We start from the raw sequence: 19,217 nt of genomic DNA on the forward strand, positions 1-19,217 counted from the left end.
ATAGTTTAGTCCTGGACAATGTTCAGGAGTAAAGTATACTAGCTGGTTGGTTCAGTAAGCTGTTGTGGTGGTCGTACCACCCTCCTGCGGTTGAGAGGCCTTAAACCTAAACCCAACCAATGCTTGGAATCCCAGGAAGCACAGATTAGTAGTAACTATTATAATAATAATTGAATTCATAAGAATGTGTGTACAAAGAACACAAGTGTCAGAGATACACACAAATATGAAGCAACTGCTACACGAAGTGTTCACGACAGACATCATTAGGAAGTCCATGAGAGACATCATTAACAGTGACGTCCATCAGTGAAGACCGTAAACCCAAGATGGTGCGCACGGTCTCCCAGCCTCCTTAACACACCGCCACCCGACGCTCAGTTTACCTGTAATAAACCCCTCAAGTGCTTTGGGGTTTTGTGGCAGCCTCAGAGAGTACCTCCACTTGCCGTCCCCCCGCCACTCGACCCCCGGCTCACACTTACAAACCGTCGAGTAATTGCTGGCCCACTTAACAACCCCGGCAGATTAGTTTGTGATGTCGGAACTGCGCGGAATTATCATTTTCTTGCGAGTCGGTCAATTATCTCTTGGTGTCATTCCCGCCCCCATTATCTGAGTCTCCCGCGTTTAAGTGTGTCTTCACTTACACTCATCTACACTTAAGTGTGTTGGTGTCATGAGTGTCACCTGTTGAGGTGTGGGGGCGCTTCGTTGTCTGGTGACAACGCCCCCTTGGTCCTGACAAAGGGGCGAAGCATTGATCACAGTATGAAAACTAAGATAGGTTCCCAGGGGAGGGGGTGTGGGGCTTGTAGTGTGGAAGGGGGTTAATGGGTGCTTTACCATTCAGGAGGAGTGTGGGGTATCTGGCTATCTCAGCCCCCGTGGGCAGCCAGGCGTCAGTAAGACACATCCCCGCTATTGAGATGCCTGTCTGCCACTGGCCGCGGCGCTGCCGATTTAAATGAGTGTTTAATTGAAACAGTTGGAGGTGGTCCTCGATAGCGGATTATGGCGTTGGTTTTACGAGTTTATGATTTAGAACACCAGAGTGGATAAAGCTATTGCTGGGCTCCAGGCATGAGGTATCTGCAGGAGCCTGGCAATGACTTTATCCACTCTGGTGTCGTGGAAGATGGGACCTCACAAGGCATCTAAATCTTGCAAGTGACGACTACGGATCGCATGGCTCTTGACTAACCATCCTGTGAGATGGAGAGTTTCAGTATCACGTAACTTGACGGTTCCTGACACTACCTTTTCATACGTACACTGTACGCTTTCATACGTACACTGTACGCTTTCATACGTACACTGTACGTATTGTGTTTCATTTCATGTACGCTTACCGAGGAGTAAGGGGGCGGGGACCGAGGAGTAAGGGGGCGGGGACCGAGGAGTAAGGGGGCGGGGACCGAGGAGTAAGGGGGCGGGGACCGACTAAGTTATCAACCAGGGGGACTGGAGTAGAATTATCTACACTACACTCCAGCCTGTATAGAGAGGGGTGTAGGGGCCGACATAGAGGGGTGAACAACTGACTTAAGGATTGGGTTGAGCAGCAACCAACCACTGTGGGAGCGCTGGCACCCTGGCCCTTAAGTGGGGGGGGGGGGGGAGGGAGATGTCTGGCACTAACTCTGGATCACTACACAGTTCCCCTCCCCAGGGCCAGCCCAAGTCCCCGGTCCGAACACCCGGTAAAACACGGCCCTCTGGACTACAAAGGCAGCATTCCCCGTGTCACTCTCCACGCGAAAACGAACATTAAACGCATCCGGCCTGATCGCTTCGGCGATTTTCGTGTCAGGAACGGAAAAGGGAACGATGCGAGGCGCGCGGTTTATTAGGGCCAAGTTGGATGTGTGGCGCGCCTGGCCTGATCTTAGGCCCAAGTGTAGATACGTGAGGGAGGGGGGGGGATCCTGGGGCGGTCCCCCCTCGGCGTTCCTGGCACACCCTGACTGCCTCTCGAGGGAGGGGGGGGGGAGCCAGACGAGGGTCAGTGTGGGGGGGCACCGTACAGGGAGCAGCGGGACAGGGAGCCAGCACACACACACAGGGGAAGGGTATAGATTTAAGGACAAACGGAGGGGGGGGGGAGCCACACAGACATACGGGGTAAAAAAAAAAAAGAGTCATACACTAGGGGGGGGGGGTGAGGGGGGAGTCCCGCTAAGACCCACCTTTCAGACAGTTTATTAGATCGAGGGTTTACCAACTGTACTCGCCTAGTTGTACTTGCGGGGGTTGAGCTTTGGCTCTTTGGTCCCGCCTCTCAACTGTGAATCAACTGGTGTACAGGTTCCTGAGCCTACTGGGCTCTATCATATCTCCATTTGAAACTGTGTATGGAGTCAGTATCCGCCACATCACTGCCTAGTGCATTCCATTTACTAACTAATCTGACACTGAAACAAATTCTTTCCAATGTCTCTGTGGCTCATCTGGATGCTTAATTTCCACCTGTGTCCCCTTGTTCATGTTCCACCCGTGCTGAAGAGTTTGTCGTTATCCACCCTGTCAATTTCCCTGATAATTTTGTAGGTGGTTATCATGTCTCCCCTTACTCTTCTGTTTTCCAGGGACGTGAGGTTCAGCTCCTTTAGCCTTTCCTCGTAGCTCATACCTCTCAGTTCCGGGACGAGACTGTCCCGGTGGAGTGTCAGGTCTAAGCACTAGTGTGAGGTGTGAACGATGCAAGTGGCAGCGAGGAAAGGTCAAGCGAGTGGTGGAGGGTAAACAGGAGCACAGGGAGGGAGAAAATAGAGAGGAATACAGATGTGTGAAGGAGAAGTAGAGCAAGAGAAAGCAATGAGAGGGGAGCAAGAGGCATAAACAAGCAGTAGAGGCGAGGGAGCAGCAGGCGGTGTTTTATGTGTGTCAAGGATCCTGCCATCTGGAGATCATACACAGAGCACGGTGATCACTCACTCACTCACACACACACACACACACACACACACACACACACACACACACACACACACACACACACACTCTCACACACACACACACACACACACACACACACACACACACACACACACACACACACACACACACACACACACACACACACACACACACACACACACAAACGTGATGTGGTGGAGGCTGACTCCATACACAGCTTCAAGTGTAGATATGATAGAGCCCAGTAGGCTCAGGAACCTGTACATTAGTTGATTGACGGTTGAGAGGCGGGACCAAAGAGCACCAGCTCAACCCCCCGCAAGCACAGCTAGGCGAGTACACGCAAACACAAAGCAAGCGCCCTAAATGCCTCCTTACTTAGGTTTCTGAATGACGATGCAACTTTAACTAGCGTAGAGTACGCTGCTGTCGATATCCTATTTATGTGTACTGGCCCTTTTGTCGCCCGTCACCTAGTCCTATTCCCATACCTTTACACTTGCTCGTGTTGAACTGCAATGGCCATTTCCTGTGCGGTACTGTATCAAAGGCTTTTTGGCAGTCCAGAAATATGCAGTCTACCCATCCTTCCCTGTCCTGCCTTATTCTTGTTGCTTTATTAGGCAAGATTTCCCCTCCCTCTCTTCCCTGATCCCATGTTGGTGGTTATGTCCCTAATTCTTTCTACAATCGTACGCGCGTGCATGCGTATGCGTGTGTGTGTGTGTGTGTGTGTGCGCGCGTGAGTGCGTGAGGAGTGTGGCCGCGCATGACAGTGGTAGTGAGGGGTTCCCCTGCAGGAGGGAGGAATACATCTGGTTATTGGTGCAGGGAGGCGGCATGCGTTGGGGGGGTGGGCAGACGGGCTCCCACGTGCCCAAGATGCCGCCCCGCCTCCCGGGCCCTACACGTGGCTCTTGCTTCGTCTTCACTGGACGCCTTAACCTCAACATCGTTGCCCTTAAGCTGATTGATAATTTCCTTATTAGGCACAGGAAGATGTATATGGATGGTTAATATTAGCGATAATGTGTGTCGCGGGTGTGTGTGTGTTGAGGAGAGTGGTAGATGTGGTTGGCGGGTCGTTTCTGAAGTAGTGACGTAGTCGTAGGGCGGAGGTGAGGGTCGAGACGCGCCATACCAGACATAGCTCGGGTCGGCCGCAGCCCCCTGCGTCTTGCTGCTCTTCCCTGCTGCTGCTGCTCCTGCTGCTGCTGCTCCTGCTGCTGCTGCTGCTGCTCTTCCCTGCTGCTGCTGCTGCTCTTCCCTGCTGCTCCTGCTGCTCTTCCCTGCTGCTCCTGCTGCTCTTCCCTGCTGCTGCTGCTCCTGCTCCTGCTGCTCTTCCCTGCTGCTCTTCCCTGCTGCTCCTGCTCTTCCCTGCTGCTGCTCCTGCTCTTCCCTGCTGCTGCTCCTGCTCTTCCCTGCTCCTACTCTTCCCTGCTGCTACGACATACATAGACGCGATAAAGCACCTGAATTATTGGGACCATCCCAAAGCTCTCCAAATGTGACTTGTGAACCTGCTCCTGGACGCAGGTTCGAATCCTCGTCACGGCCCTTGTGGATTTGTTCTCTCCAAATGTACTCGCTAGAAAGGAGACGAGAGAGAGATATCAAATAATATACACGTGGAAAATACTGGAGGGCCAAGTCCCAAATCTACACAGTAAAATAACAACGTACTGGAGTGAACAATATGGAAGAAAATGCAGGATAGAACCAGTGAAGAGCAGAGGTGCCATAGGCACAATCAGAGAACACTGTATAAACATCAGAGGTTCACAGTTGTTCAACATCCTTCCGGCGAGTATAAGGAATATTGCCGGAACAACCGTGGACATCTTCAAGAGAAAACTAGATAGTTTTGTATAGAAGTGCCTGACCAACCGGGCTGTGGTGGATAAGTGGGCCTGCATGCCGCTCCAAGCAACAGCCTGTTGGACCAACCTCTCAAGTCAAGCCTGGTCCCGGGCCGGGCTTTGGGGGGTAAGAGAACTCCCAGAACCCTATCAAGTAGGTATCCAGCAGGTGCTCTTCCTTGCCGCTGCTACGTCTTGCCTGACCTCACCCAGACGGCCTCCTACTCCCCAGCCTGAAAGTTACAATGAATAACGTAACCACAACTTACATATTGTAGCGGCGGGTCTTGTTGCTGCTGCTCTTATAATGAGTGTTGTTAGTGGGACTTGTTTCAGGTGCGAGCACCACCTGTGCCCGCCACGCCACCAGTCTTAGTGACTCGGGAAGCCTGACGCAAAGTCAGCTGCTGCAGAATCTCAATATTACCAATGCTAATGAAGTTGGTGTTAGTGTGTTGAAGGCGGCGTCGCGGGGGACGCTTGGTGGCCCTGGAGAGGTGTGCCAGGCCCACTACCACCTCTGGCAACCCATTACAGAGCCCTGCGGCGCACCGCTCGTTACCGCTCTCCGTCCTGGGTCTGTCACTCTCTCTCTCTCGCAAAGACCCTCTTCGTCCCAGTAGGTAACTGCACACACCATTCGACTTTGTTTATCAGCGCAGTTCTCAGTCTTAAAATTATATTATGGGGACTGTATCAACAGCCTTCTCAAGATCTAAGAATGTGCAGTTCACCTTTCCCTCCTAAGCTTTCCTCATCATTTATTTGTACTATATGCTTTAGACAACTGTATGACCGAACCCGGGTTGTTTCTCAGTTACAATAGTCGTAACTTCGTCTCTTCAGTTTCTGACGTGAGATTTGGTCGTCATGACCCAGATGGACAGAATATATGGAATCAGTGTAAATCCTATGCAAGGAGAACAAACAAGAATGAGAAAGAGCAGAGGTTGCCTCCATCCGTAGTTTTACAAGTAGATATGACCAAAGAAGAAAGAGTCAGGACTGACTGCATTACACAACAGTCATTTGGAATGACGTGGACCGAGCACTCAACACGTTATTGTAAACTCTGTTACGTAACAACTGTTAGATAAGCACACACTTATTTCCCTCCCGAGAGCAAATATCTCGCACATGTTGACAGTCGCGGCATTCTTGGCATGTTTGAGGTCACTCCTCACCTAATTATACCTGCGGGGGTGGAGCTTCGACTCTTTGGTCTCGCCTCGCAACTGTCAATCAACTGGTGTACAGGTTCTGATGCCTACCCCCCCCCCCCCTCCCCCTATCCCTGACTGGCAGCCAACCCTAGCCACTAAACGGGAGCCAGCGGATGTTTGAACATCAATAATCCCAGAGTTATTTGCTTGTCGGGACCAGTCCCGTTCAGATTCCCTTATTCTACTTTAATTATCACAAAGGAGGGTGAGAGAACGTTATTATACAACTCCAGCCATTGCGTGGGGTGGAGTGTGACTGGCGGCGTGGTGGCCAGCTGGCGGGAGGGTTGGGCGAGAAGCAGCCCGACACCTCCTGCTTCCGCTCTCCTCAACCTTCAGCAGAAAATGAAGGCTGCCATCATCCGTGATTCATCAGCATCGCTGCGAGCAAATACGCATTCCATGGTGGGACTGTGATTACCTGCTGGCCTGGGCTTGTTACTGCTGCTGCTGCTGCTGCTGCTACTGCTGGTGGTGGTACTGCTGCTGGTGGTGGTGGTACTGCTGCTGGTGGTACTGTCTGTTGGTTGTGGTGGTGGGGGTGTGTGTGGAGGTGGTGGTGGTGGTTGTAGGTCACGCCAACATTCCTGCAGGTGTGGCGCGTCCCTGAGTCCTGGGAGCGACCTTCCCTCCCTACACTGGCCAGGCTGCTTCCCTTCTCCATCCTCCCTCCGCGCCCCTTTGTCTCTTACACTCTTCTAATGCACTCTTGCCAAGTCTCGTTCGCAATACCTGTGTGTGTGTACTATTCATATTATTTATTTGTCATTTATGATTGCAAGATCGAGCTATTAGCTCTTGGGCCCCGCCTTTCTAATCATTGGTTGTCTAATGTTGTCTAATGTAATCTCTCTCTTTAAACGATTCTTCGCGGCAGGGGGTCGTATTCCAGGGACCATAGGATTAAGGACCTGCCCGAAACGCTACGCGTACTAGTGGCTGTACAAGAATGTAACAACTCTTGTATATATCTCAAAAAAACAACAAAATGTACCGACTCCCGACCTATTTTCCTATATCATATCTACTACTTGTTTCTCTTTCCCCCCCCCCTCTCTCTGTCTCTGTGTCTCTCTCTCTCTCTCTCTCTCTCTCTCTCTCTCTCTCTCTCTCTCTCTCTCTCTCTCTCTCTCTCTCTCTCTAAGAGCCAAAACTCCACGCCCGCAAGCACAACTAGGCGAGTACACACATTCCCAGGAAGCAGCCCGTAGAAGCTGTCTTCTAACTTCCAGGTACTTTTTATTGCTAGGTGAAGAGAAAGATCAGTTGAAAGAAACTGCCCATCTGTTTCCGCCTTGATCGAGAATCTAAGACTCAAATCAAGGAAGGCATCATATTTAAATATATGTGACACTTCTCGCCCCCTAACCATTGTGTGGTTGTTTCAGCTGGGCCGGTGGACCCGGAGATCGACGAGCACTTCCGCCGCAGTCTGGGCAAGGACTACCAGCAGCTCTTCGCCACCTCCACCCCGAAGTCACCGCCCTCTACTGACTCAGGTAATTAGCACATCCCAGCTGATGTTACTGTGTTGTGCAGCTCACCTCGCCTCGTCCGCCACACTACCTAAACTCTTACTTCAAATACTCAGGCTTTCCCCCCCCCCCAATTGCTCTCTTGAACATTGTTCACGCCCGCTACAACGCCCCATCCTATTAAAATAACTCTTAAAAAAACGTTGGGGCAGCGTAAGAGGCTCCCCTCCCCCCCTCGCTCCCTCCCTCCCTCCCTCTGACGTCACCGTCCTTAATCACCTCTCGTCTTGGTCTTTCTTTCCGTCTTTGTTATCCCGACGCGCGTGGCCCGCATCGCTCGCGCCTCAACACTGCTGCCTGAAACCTTTCGAATTCCGAGTGGACTAGAAATGTTTTTGTCGGGCTAAGCCGAGGATCGTGGAGGGATGTGGTGGCGTAGCTTGAGACAGTGTTTGGCCGGCCGCCACAACTCACCATCATCCGCTCAAAAGACCTGTCGCCCACTTAAAGTCTTTCCGGCTCCGCTTTGTGCATTCCCGCACGCCATTTATGCAAGGTGTGAACAAAAAGAAACACTGGCGGTAGCACAGTGCTTGCTTGCTACTCTTGTGCTGGACATTCCGGCCGCTACGGTGTGGGCCAGGGGCCACATGTCCACACCTGGCCAGCGTCTTCCATCACACGGGTAAACACGCACCGTTATCCGGGAGCTGGTCCAGAGCAGCCTAATGGTGCTTCACTACACGGGCAGAAACCCACCAGTTGGATGAATTAGAGTATTACGGGGCTCATCCTCGTCCCGTGGGGGCGGCGGAAAGGTTACAGTCACACAGTCGCTTCAACCCCCAGTCTTCTTCACGCTAAGCCAGTTACATTTACGGTAAACTGGTTAAATGCCAGTTTTAATTTCGTTTAGCCACCACGCAGGCAGTCATCATGCACCCATTACCCATCGGTTACCAAGACAGTCTCGTGCAAGCACTACCAGCGTCGCCCGTCCTCTAGACTTGCCACAACAGACAGGAAACGGTGTACTAGAACACCCGTACCTAACCTAGCCGCAGCCCGGCCTCAGCTTTGTTAGTTCATTAAGGAACTGTGTCCGGGGTGTCCTCCCGGGGTCCCCTGGGGCAGTGTGGCCACGGGGTGTCCTCCGTGTGGATGAGCCACTCAGATAAGAGCTCTCCACCGCGGCCCTCACCTACTCCTCTTATCTTGTCCACAGATAACCACAGCAGCTGTGTATGCGCGCGCGCGCCTCAAGGACCACCTCCAACACTGATCTACCACAATTTTTTACTTTGGCGCCATTTCTTCAGGAGCTGTCGAGGGCGGAGCAAGACGGTGCTTTCGTCCCAAGTACTGTTATATTGTCCGAGAAAAGCTGAGGACGAGAGTCAGAAGTTTAACCCGGCCTCATAAGAGTAAAATATCTGGCAAAAAGACTTGACTTTTATTATGAGTCGTGGTCCTGAGACTCTCTTGAGCGCTTAGTCCTTCCGCTGCGACACTCGCCCTTCTCCCAGTATTGTCTCCATCAGTCTACGTGGGGATAAGAATTGTATTTTTGCTTTCATGAATAGAAAGAACTGACCTGGTTTACCCAGTGGCAATATAAGACATTCATGGTAAACAATGGAAGTGGCACTAAGATAAGTTTTCACTCTCCACATATTACAGTGCACTGGGGTCCCGGGCCATACACTGGGGTCCCCGGCCATACACTGGGGTCCCCGGCCATACACTGGGGTCCCCGGCCATACACTGGGGTCCCCCGGCCATACACTGGGGTCCCCGGGCATACGCTGGGGTCCCCCGGCCATACACTGGGGTCCCCGGGCATACACTGGGGTCCCCGGCCATACACTGGGGTCCCCGGGCATACGCTGGGGTCCCCCGGCCATACACTGGGGTCCCCGGGCATACACTGGGGTCCCCGGCCATACACTGGGGTCCCCGGCCATACACTGGGGTCCCCGGCCATACACTGGGGTCCCCCGGCCATACACTGGGGTCCCGGGCCATACACTGGGGTCCCCGACCATAAGTAAGTAAGTAATTATCAAAAGAAGGCACCAAACCGGGAAGGCTATGTAGCACCATCAAATACGCAAAATAATCAGAGGGCGCTAAATATCACCAAGGATGCCAATACGAGAACAAAAACGCATAAGGCGAACGATATCAAAAGTATCCGAGTCACCAAGAATGCTATCGAGGGACAGGTGACCGCGAGGGGCGGTCGGAAAGCAAGACACACGCTCGTCCTGGAAGTCAGGACATTCAAGAAGGACATGCACGACCGTAAGAGGGACAATGCAACTAGGACAATAAGGAGCAGGGCGGCGCTCCATCAAGTGACCATGGGTTAAGCGAGTATGGCCAATACGCAACCTCGCTAGAGCTGTTTCCCACCGCCGGTTACGGTGGAAGGAGGACGGCCACGAGGAAACACAACATTTAAGAGTACGTAGCTTGTTACCAGTAACAGACAACCAAGAAGCCTGCCAACGGGTAAGGACTGAGGAATGGATAACCGGGTAAAAGTCGGAATACGGAATGCCTTTACGAGAGATGGGACAAGAGCGGACAGCTTCCTTAGCGGCAGCATCCGCACGCTCATTTAAAGACACGCCAATATGGCTGGGAACCCAACAAAACTCAACCGACTTAAATTTACTGTGAACGAGAAACAGCCAATGCTGGATCTCGACAACTACCGGATGAACTGGATTAAAGCACCCGAGAGCCATGAGGGCACTACGAGAGTCAACAACAACCACAAAGGAAGACTGACAACGAGAAAGCAGGAGACGAAGAGCATAGAGAATAGCATAAAGTTCCGCTGTAAAGATGCTAGTCTCCGGAGGCAAGCGACACATATAAGTGCGATCAGGAAAAACAACAGAGTAGCCAACACCGTCCGCTGACTTAGACCCATCGGTGAAGACAGAAACGGAGCGGGAGTGAGAAGAAAAGTGCTCGAGGAAAAGGCGTTTTAGAACTGTAGGAGGGGTAAAAGCTTTAGTGATACGAGTCAAGGATGTACAAAACCGCGGAAGAGGGACCCTCCACGGGGGCAAAGAAGGAACAACACGAGGAGAAACATCAGAAATACGAACGGAAAGAGAATCCTGTAGGCGAGATAACCGGACAGAAAGAGGGAGGTGGTGAAGAGGAACAGGAACCGCAGGAGGGGTAAAAGTTAAAGCACGACAGAGACGAGAGGAAGGATGTTGCAAGGACCGCGCAAGATAGCGAAGACAGTAGCGATCACGGCGGTCCTGGAGAGACAGGAAGCCAGTGTCAACATACAAGCTAAGGACGGGAGTCGAACGAAAGGCACCAGAACTGAGGCGCAACCCAGTATGGTGCAAAGCATCAAGACGGCGAAGAGTAGAAGGAGAAGCAGACGAGTAAGCAGGGCAACCATAATCGAGCTTAGACAGGACGAGAGAGGAATGTAAAGCAAGGAGAGTGCGCCTATCTGCCCCCCAAGAAGTATGGGACAAGACCCGAAGGAGGTTAAGGGACTTAGAGCACTCAACACGGAGGTAAGAGATATGGGGAGACCAAGACAAACGAGTGTCAAGGAATAACCCCAAAAGCTTCGCGGAATCTTTGTATTCAAGGGGATGACCATAAAGTGACAAAGAGGGACGAAGAACAACCCGTTTCCGCGTAAAAGTCATGGCACAAGTCTTAGAAGTAGAGAACTTGAAGCCATGACCTGTGGCCCAAGACGACACGGCATCAATCGCAAGTTGAAGCCGGCGTTGAAGGAGAGGCGAATCATCACCCTGACAACAAAGGGTAAGATCATCGACATAGAGAGCGGAGAAGACACCAGAAGGAAGAGAGGAAAGAAGACCATTGAGGGCAACCAGAAAAAGAGTAGTGCTCAGAACACTACCCTGGGGCACACCTTCGTATTGCTGAAAAGAGGGAGAGAGAGCGGTACCAAGGCGCACCCGAAAGGAACGACGAGAGAGGAAGCTGCGGAGAAAGAGAGGGAGATGACCACGAAGGCCAAAAGAATGAAGTTGAGATAGGATATGATAACGCCAAGTGGTGTCGTAAGCCTTTTCCAGGTCAAAAAGGACGGCAACAACGGAGGTCTGCGCAGCAAAAGCAGTACGAATATAGACCTCCAAGTTCACCAGGACATCTGTCGTGCTGCGGCACTTGCGGAAACCAAATTGAGAAGGGGAGAGGAGGTGATGGTGTTCCAGGAACCACATCAGACGAACGTTAACCATACGTTCAAAGAGTTTGCAGACACAACTCGTGAGAGCAATAGGGCGAAAGTCCTTAGGGGAAGTACCCAGAGACCCCGGTTTGCGAACAGGGAGGACAACGGCATCGAGCCAGTCCTCAGGGACTGACGACGACTCCCAGATCCGATTATACAGACTCAGTAAATACTGAGACGTGCTCGGAGGGAGATGGCGAAGCATCTCATAATGAATACCATCGGAGCCCGCCGCCGTAGAACCGCAGAGGGCCAGGGCAGAACGAAGTTCAGAGAGAGAGAAGGGATCATTATAGGGAAGCTGAAGATGAGTGCAGAAATCTAAAGGACGAGACTCAAGGACAGGTTTACGAAGAAGGAAAGATTGGGGAAGATGAAGACCAGAGCTAACAGAAGAAAAGTGGGAACCCAGTTCGGAAGCGACCTGCAACGGGTCCGCCACAAGAGTATCATGGAGGTGAAGGACCGGTGAAACATCGGGAACGAACTTACCCGCTATCTTGCGGATACGCTTCCAGATCTGGGCCAGAGGGGTTTCGGACGTAATTGTCGAGACATAAGATGCCCAACATTCACGTTTAGCCGTACGGATGGCCCTACGGGCCACCGCACTCGCTTTCCGAAAGAAAAGAAAAGAATCGGTCGTCTGCCTACGGCGGTGCTTCTTCCAGGCTGCACGCTTACAGCGGACAGCCCGAGCACAGTCCGCATTCCACCAGGGAACGCACTTCCGTGGACCCCGAGAGGAAGAGCGAGGAATAGAGCGGAGGGCAGCGTCGAAGACAGTGTCATGAAAAAGGAGGAGAGCGCGAGAGAGGGGCAGAAGGGAGAGGTCAGAGAGAGTAGCACTGAGGGAAAATAGGGTCCAGTCCGCCTTAGCAAACTGCCACCTAGGGAAAGAGAGGGAAGGGCGAAAAGAGAAAAAGGAAACAAGGATGGGGAAATGATCACTACCATGGAGGTCATCAAGAACCTGCCATGTGAAATCTAAGTAAAGAGAAGAAGAGCAGAGAGAAAGATCAAGACAAGAAAGGGTGCGAGTTCGAGAGTCCAAATGAGTGGGCTCACCAGAATTCAGAAGAGACAGGGAAGAAGAGAGGAGAAACGGCTCAAGGAGGCGACCCCGGGTATTCGTCAGAACGTCACCCCAAAGAGAATGACGACAATTGAAGTCACCCAGCAGGAGCACAGGCTCCGGCAAGGAGTCTAGGAGGTGTTTCAAATCAGGAAGAGAGAGCGGGACACTCGGGGGGAGATAAATGGAACAAACTGTGTACCATTTCCCCACAAAGATACGAGCAGCAGAACAATGGAGAGGCGAAGGAAAAAGTAAAGGAACAAAGGGAACATCAGCCCGAATCAAGAGAGCAGAAGAATTAGAAGCCCCAGCAATGGCTGGGGGGGGGGAGAGAAAGGAATAGCCACGAAAACGACCAGGACGAGCACCAAGCAACGGCTCCTGGAGACAGACACAAAGGGGCGAAAACCGCGAAACCAGAAGTTGGAGTTCGAGGAAATTGGCGTAATAACCTCGAACGTTCCATTGAAGAATGGACAACGACGAGAAGAGAAAGGACAAAAACAGAGAACAAGGAAGAAACAAAGGCGAAAGACCAACAGAGCACGTTAAAGAATATCAGGGTCGGGATCAGGGTCAGCAAAGTCAGGGTTAGGGGGCATGGGTAAACTGAGCAAAGACAGAGGGAAGGAAACGGGAGAACAGATCAGAGGTGGGCGGGCAGGGTCCGGAGGAGGAGGAGGAGGAGGAGGAGGAGACAATGGAGAGGAGCAGTCAAGGACAGCAGCAGGAAGAGGGGGAGTAGAAAGAGAGGAGCGCACCCCAGCAAGAGCAGCAACCGAAAGGGAAGCAGGGGCCAAAGAAACCTCCATAGCAGGAACAGGGGGCGCAAGCACTGAAACGGGAGGGGAAGGAGCAACAGAGCCAGAAGGAGGAGCTGAGGAAGAAAGCGAAGCCTTCTTACCCGCCGGGGAAGAGGAAGGAGAGGAGCCAGGCTTACGCTTCTGACTTAAAGAGACCGGTGTCCCAGCAACTACGTACCGGGCAACGGATTCCAGTGTCTCAACAGGAGAAGCCGAACGAGAGCACACACGACGGCCGTTAGGAGAGCGATGGACATCCGCCCGCACCGACAGGCGGCGGGGAGAGCCGATAGATGGAGGAAGAGGATGGGAAGGAGGATCGGAGGGGGACGAGGAAGGAGACACAGAAGACACGACAGACCGGGTAGAAGGAAGGGGAACCCCAGACAGAGGACCAGGAGGAGGATCCTTCGGGAGAGAACCCAAAGGGACAGAGGAGGGGGCAGTGGGCGCATCAGGGTCCAAGGCCTGGAAACGGTTGAGAGTCTGAGGAAGGCGGGAAGGACGAGGAGAGGAAGAGCGCAACACGCGAGCATAAGAGATGTTAGTATAAGGCGGGAGCCGGCGAACCTGGCGCCTCGCCTCAGGAAAAGACAAACGCTCCCGGTGCTTCAGGTTAAGGACGGCCGCCTCAAGCTTGTAATGGACACAGGCACGGGAGAACGTAGGATGGGCCTCACCGCAGTTGAGGCAGCGAGCTTGGGGAGAAGTGCACTCCGACTTAGAGTGACCTTCACTCCCACACAAAGGACAGAGAGAGACAGTCCCAGAGCAGCGGAGGGCACCATGCCCAAACCTCCAGCACTTATTACAAAGTCGAGGAGAAGGAATATACTCCTGGACAGAGCACCTAGCACCAGCAAGAATGACAGAGGATGGAAGGGTCCTACCATCAAAGGTGATCTTCACAACGCGAAGGGGTTGACGGCGACGACCACGAGGGGGACGAGTAAACGAGTCAACCTGGAGGACAGAATGGCCTTGGGCATCAAGGATATGCCGAATATCATCGTGGCAATCCTGCAGATTCCGAACACCGGTTGCAACATGGGGTGGGAGGAGAATGGTGCCAACACTGGAATTCATCTGAACGTTCTTGGAGACCCGAACAGGGATCTCGCCAAGGCAAGATAAGGCAGCCAAGCGGGAAGCCGCATCCTGAGAAGGAGCAGCAACGACACGTGTACCGAGACGAGTGGGGTTGAAAGTAACACACGCATCCACGGAATCTACAAGATGCCGATGGAGGGAGAAATCGTCAGGAGGCGCAGAATCAAGAGGGAGGAGATCAAAGTATTTGGCCCATGAAGCAGGACCAAACAAGGCCTGATACGCATCAGCACGGGAAGGAATCGAGCGAGTGCGGTTGGGGCGCGAACGGCGGTGAGAACCCCTAGAGAGAGAGGGGTCAAAAGGCGCAGTAGTCACAACGAAAGACTTAGCCACACCAGGGGACGAAGTGGTCACCACCGGGGGCTGGAGGCTCGACCCAACCTCAGAGGAGGGAGGGGAGCTGGGGGAAGAAGTCAGGACGGTCAAAGGAGGAGCAAGGTCGGGGCCCAACGCAGCGGGAGCTACAGAGCCTGGTCTTCCAATACAGGCCGACTCGGGGGCTTGGTCGCCCACCCCACGAGCCTGAGAGGGTACAACGGAAACATTCAACGACATAGAGACGAAAAGTGACAAATTCATCCACGAATGTGCCCCCATACCCACCATGGAGCCACAATTAGAGGCAGGACACCCAACAGGAAGCTATCGCTGATCATGCCGGGGCCCCCTAGGGGTGCGTCGTGAGTATACGCCCCACAAACGCCACCTTAAGAACCGTCAGTCCGTCGAGATCGGGTTCAGCGACGAAAGGGGGATTGACAATAAAAGGTTCCCCTCGCTCGAGACGTCGGGTACTACAGTTCTACGGGTGCAAGAGTATGCCTCCTCAAGCACCCGGGCGTCAAAATAGAAGAAGTCCAAAGAAAGAATCCAAAACAAGCAAAAGGTCGGCAGGAAACGACAAGCAGATAGGAGAAGAGGGGGGAGAAAAACGAAACAGAAGGAAAAGGAAAAGCGATCCGGCACAATTGGAGAAGACAGCAGCAGGAGTGCAAGGCCAGAAAAGGACAGAGGACTGCCCAACGGAGCATCACACTCCGGCAGCCGTCCACCAAGCCCCCTCACGACGCCAACGGGCCGGAAGGGGAGGGGGCCCCGACCATAAACGTTCACGTCAATATAATTATAAAAACAGCCGATAACATCCGGCCTATTTCGTGGTGGGTAAATTACCTATTTCTATTTTATATGAATAAAAGGTCCTCTTCTTTCTATTTATACCACAAAATCATTAACAAATTAAACAATACATTAATATGAAACAAAAATAAGAATAGCTTGACAAGGTGCCGTCAAGTCCACATGGGACTCCGGTCAAGTGAATATCATGAAAAAGGTTACTTGCCAGATGAGTAATGTTGAGAGAGCGCCGAGCCCGGAAGGCTCCACAGCGCTCTCTCTGTCACACAGTATGGAAAAGGTCAAACATACCTTTCTGCTCTCAGTATTCTGCTAATACTGAGAGCAGAAACACAAGGCAAAAAAAAAAAAGAGCCTCAGGAAAAACAGGGGTGTGGGGAAGGGGGGCCTTTGACAACACACCTGCTTCCTGTCCCCGTCGAGGCGAGTAGATAGATGTGACTCGCGGGTAAATTCAGGTAAGATCAGCCCTGTCGAAGGAATCCGATTCTCAGACGATTTTATCGAGGGACAACCGACCAAAGGTATGGCGGGAAAGGAAAATTTGTCACCTCCCTGAAAACCGGACATTCTAGGAGGAGCGGCCAGTGTTGGCGCCACCACGGCGTGCGACGGCGGGCGACGGAGGGCTCCGGGGCCTTCTGTCATTAAGTGCCGGCGAGTTAATCGTGTGATGACAATATGTAGCCTAGTGAGAGAAGTTTCCCCGCCCTACCTCCTCAACCTGTTCCGATGGCGGGAACAAGCCCAGGTGGGGGAGGAGTCACCTTAATGGTGAGTAATTGGTTACTAGGAATAGCTGTTGTTGTTGTAAATTCAGCTACTCGGAACAAAAAGTTCCAAGTAGCACGGGCTATGGTGAGCCCATAATAGGAACAGCTAACAATTTCTCCGACGGTTGCAGATCGCGTTAAGAATGAAAGTAGACATCCGAGTAAGGCATTGGTTCCTGGGAGATGGGACAGGCTTCTTTACCAGCGACATCCGTGATGTCACCGGAGGTTTCATCTAGATGGCTGGCAAACCTCGACTGTCTTATGCTAATATCCAGCTCCTTCCATGTGCTGTATAGTCACATACTGGCCTAGCGCCTTCTCCTCATAATTACCTTACCTTCTGCTAAAGATGAAAAACAGTCAATGTTGGATTTTGATAACGAATTGTAAAGTATCAAAGGCGCAGGTCCGCGAGAGCCCCGGGAGAGCCCCGGGAGAGCCCACCACAATAACAATCAAACGTTGCCACATGAAAAGTAACTGTCGTAGAGCAGACAAAATCATATGAAGCTCTGCAATAGAAATACTCAATTCAGTAAAAATAACAGATAACGAAAGGTCATCCAATCAGCAGACTTTACTCCCCTATAAATAGAACAGCAGACTCCCCCTATAAATAGAACAGCAGCGGGTGAACGGCTGTCTTGAAGGTTATAATCTTTAAGGAAAAGACTTTTCAGACTTGGGGGAAGAGGACTGGTATACGACTTTCCAGACTTACCCTAAGTTACTATGGCAATGATAATTGTGCCTGGGCTTCGGACAGGAATTATTCCTGAAGGGTTTAAACCTACAAGAACAAACTCATTATGAGAGATATATCTCACCACCTCCGCTCACGTGTTTTATAGAACTGTGATGGGTTGCATGGCGGGAAAGGACAATAGCTGGCTTAGAGGGGACCACAATAAGCCTACCAGGCTTCCTGTCCCCAACCATGGAGAACCATACGCCAAGCCATGCAACCTTAAACTCAGGCGATGACTTAAGACTTGCTAAGCCGGAATACTTTGGTGTGTTGCCGGCTTCTCGAAGACGTTTCAAGAGATGGGAAAATGGATGTGTGCTCTTTGTCTTAGTGAAGGGGGAATGTTGCCAGCGGACCCCTGGTGACACGGTCCCAGCCAGTGTTGTGCTTGCGTGTTGGCACGGCGCACCTCTTGTACAGGTGTGGGCCTCGACGCGCGTGCGCACGTACAAGTGTACGTACGTACGTGCTCACACACACACATATAGGGTTCTATTCTGGAATACAATAAGAAACCAGGTTGTGAAGAGCGCCTCCGTCGAGTACACAGTATCAGTTATAGATAAGAGAGCTAATATGCTCGGGGAACCTGTACATCAGTTGATAAACAGTCTAGTGGGACCAAAGAGCCGAAGCTGATCCTTCACAAGCACAATTAGACGAGTACAGGAATGGATAATGTGAGAGCGTAGTTGTGCTCACTGGCTGAGACACAAACGCTCAACTCACAGGTTATATAAATGGTTGTACAGGAAGTGAGTCAGTGGTTAACTCACCCAACCCTCTCATGCTAATTATCACAAATAATTCCCTCCCTCACCCTCTCCTCCGGGAAATATGTTTGAAGTGGCAAATAGCATGAGGGAAGCGGTTGAGGCTCGACACATTCTTGGCATCGTGATCGCTGGCAGCCTCACACCCGTGGCGGGCGAGCCAGACGCCAGGCGGGTGTCGCCCGGCCGGCTGGGCCCTCCCGGATAAACACACCGCCAGAGTAACTGGGCTTCCCAACTTTTAGAGCGACAGGCCATCACCAGGGCAGATGCCTCGCCTGATAGCTTCTTATTGTACTTGATACCAGCAAATAAGAACATAAATATATTCACTATATATAATATCCTAGCATATAGTGTGACATGCTCATGTCAAGCCTTCAAACTGTAGACGGTTCGAACGTCTGCCAATCACAAAGCAGCTAAGCCTCTGACGTCATAACTACAGAGCCGCGAGTGGCGCGCATGTAGGCCGATGCCTCATGTCACAGCAGAGATCAGAGCAGGTGAGACCTCTGCTGTGTAGATCTGTGTTTCCTGCGATAAAGAAGTCCAGAAGCAGCCCGATGTAGTCCTCCAGCTCCCAGCGGGTACGACCAGCAACAGTCCTAATACTTAGATTAATATACACTGGTGGTATAACAAAATAGTTGAGATTTGAATAGATAATTACATTGTTTCCGACTCTTATTTTCCTAATATCGTCACCGTGTTACGTTCTATTTATACTGTTGAGAGCTGCGAGGTGTGGCGTAGCGAAGCCTCTTACTTTGACATGATCTACCAGTAATGCTTTAACAATATTATTTACCATTATTAGTTTTCGAGAAGCATGTCTTGGTTTGCGTGTTGTAGCGAGGGAGAAGATTCCTACTCCACACAGTCGCCTCCCCCCTTCATAGGCGTCCTCCCCCCAACGAGCACCCACCTGAAGGAGTACCTCAACAGAAAACAGTTACTGTAAGCGCTGAGACCTCAGAATGGCGTGGTGTCACCTGCGGAGTCCGACAGGCTTCTGTACACGGGCGGGCCTATCCTGTTTCTGATGTATGTCAATG

The 19,217-nt window shown here is 51.9% G+C and overlaps 1 protein-coding gene across 1 annotated transcript in view; it reads left to right on the forward strand.

Annotated features, from left to right (window-relative positions):
* LOC138370624 (cell surface glycoprotein 1-like) overlaps positions 1-19,217 on the forward strand; it is an 84,096-nt gene that overhangs the window by 58,734 nt on the left and 6,145 nt on the right. Inside the window, exon 4 of the mRNA XM_069335184.1 lies at positions 7,390-7,500. Coding sequence (XP_069191285.1) covers positions 7,390-7,500 — 111 coding nt within the window. The remainder of the gene's footprint in view (positions 1-7,389; positions 7,501-19,217) is intronic.

The sequence above is a fragment of the Procambarus clarkii genome, chromosome 32 (assembly GCF_040958095.1).
Source record: "Procambarus clarkii isolate CNS0578487 chromosome 32, FALCON_Pclarkii_2.0, whole genome shotgun sequence".
Lineage (NCBI taxonomy): Eukaryota > Metazoa > Arthropoda > Malacostraca > Decapoda > Cambaridae > Procambarus > Procambarus clarkii.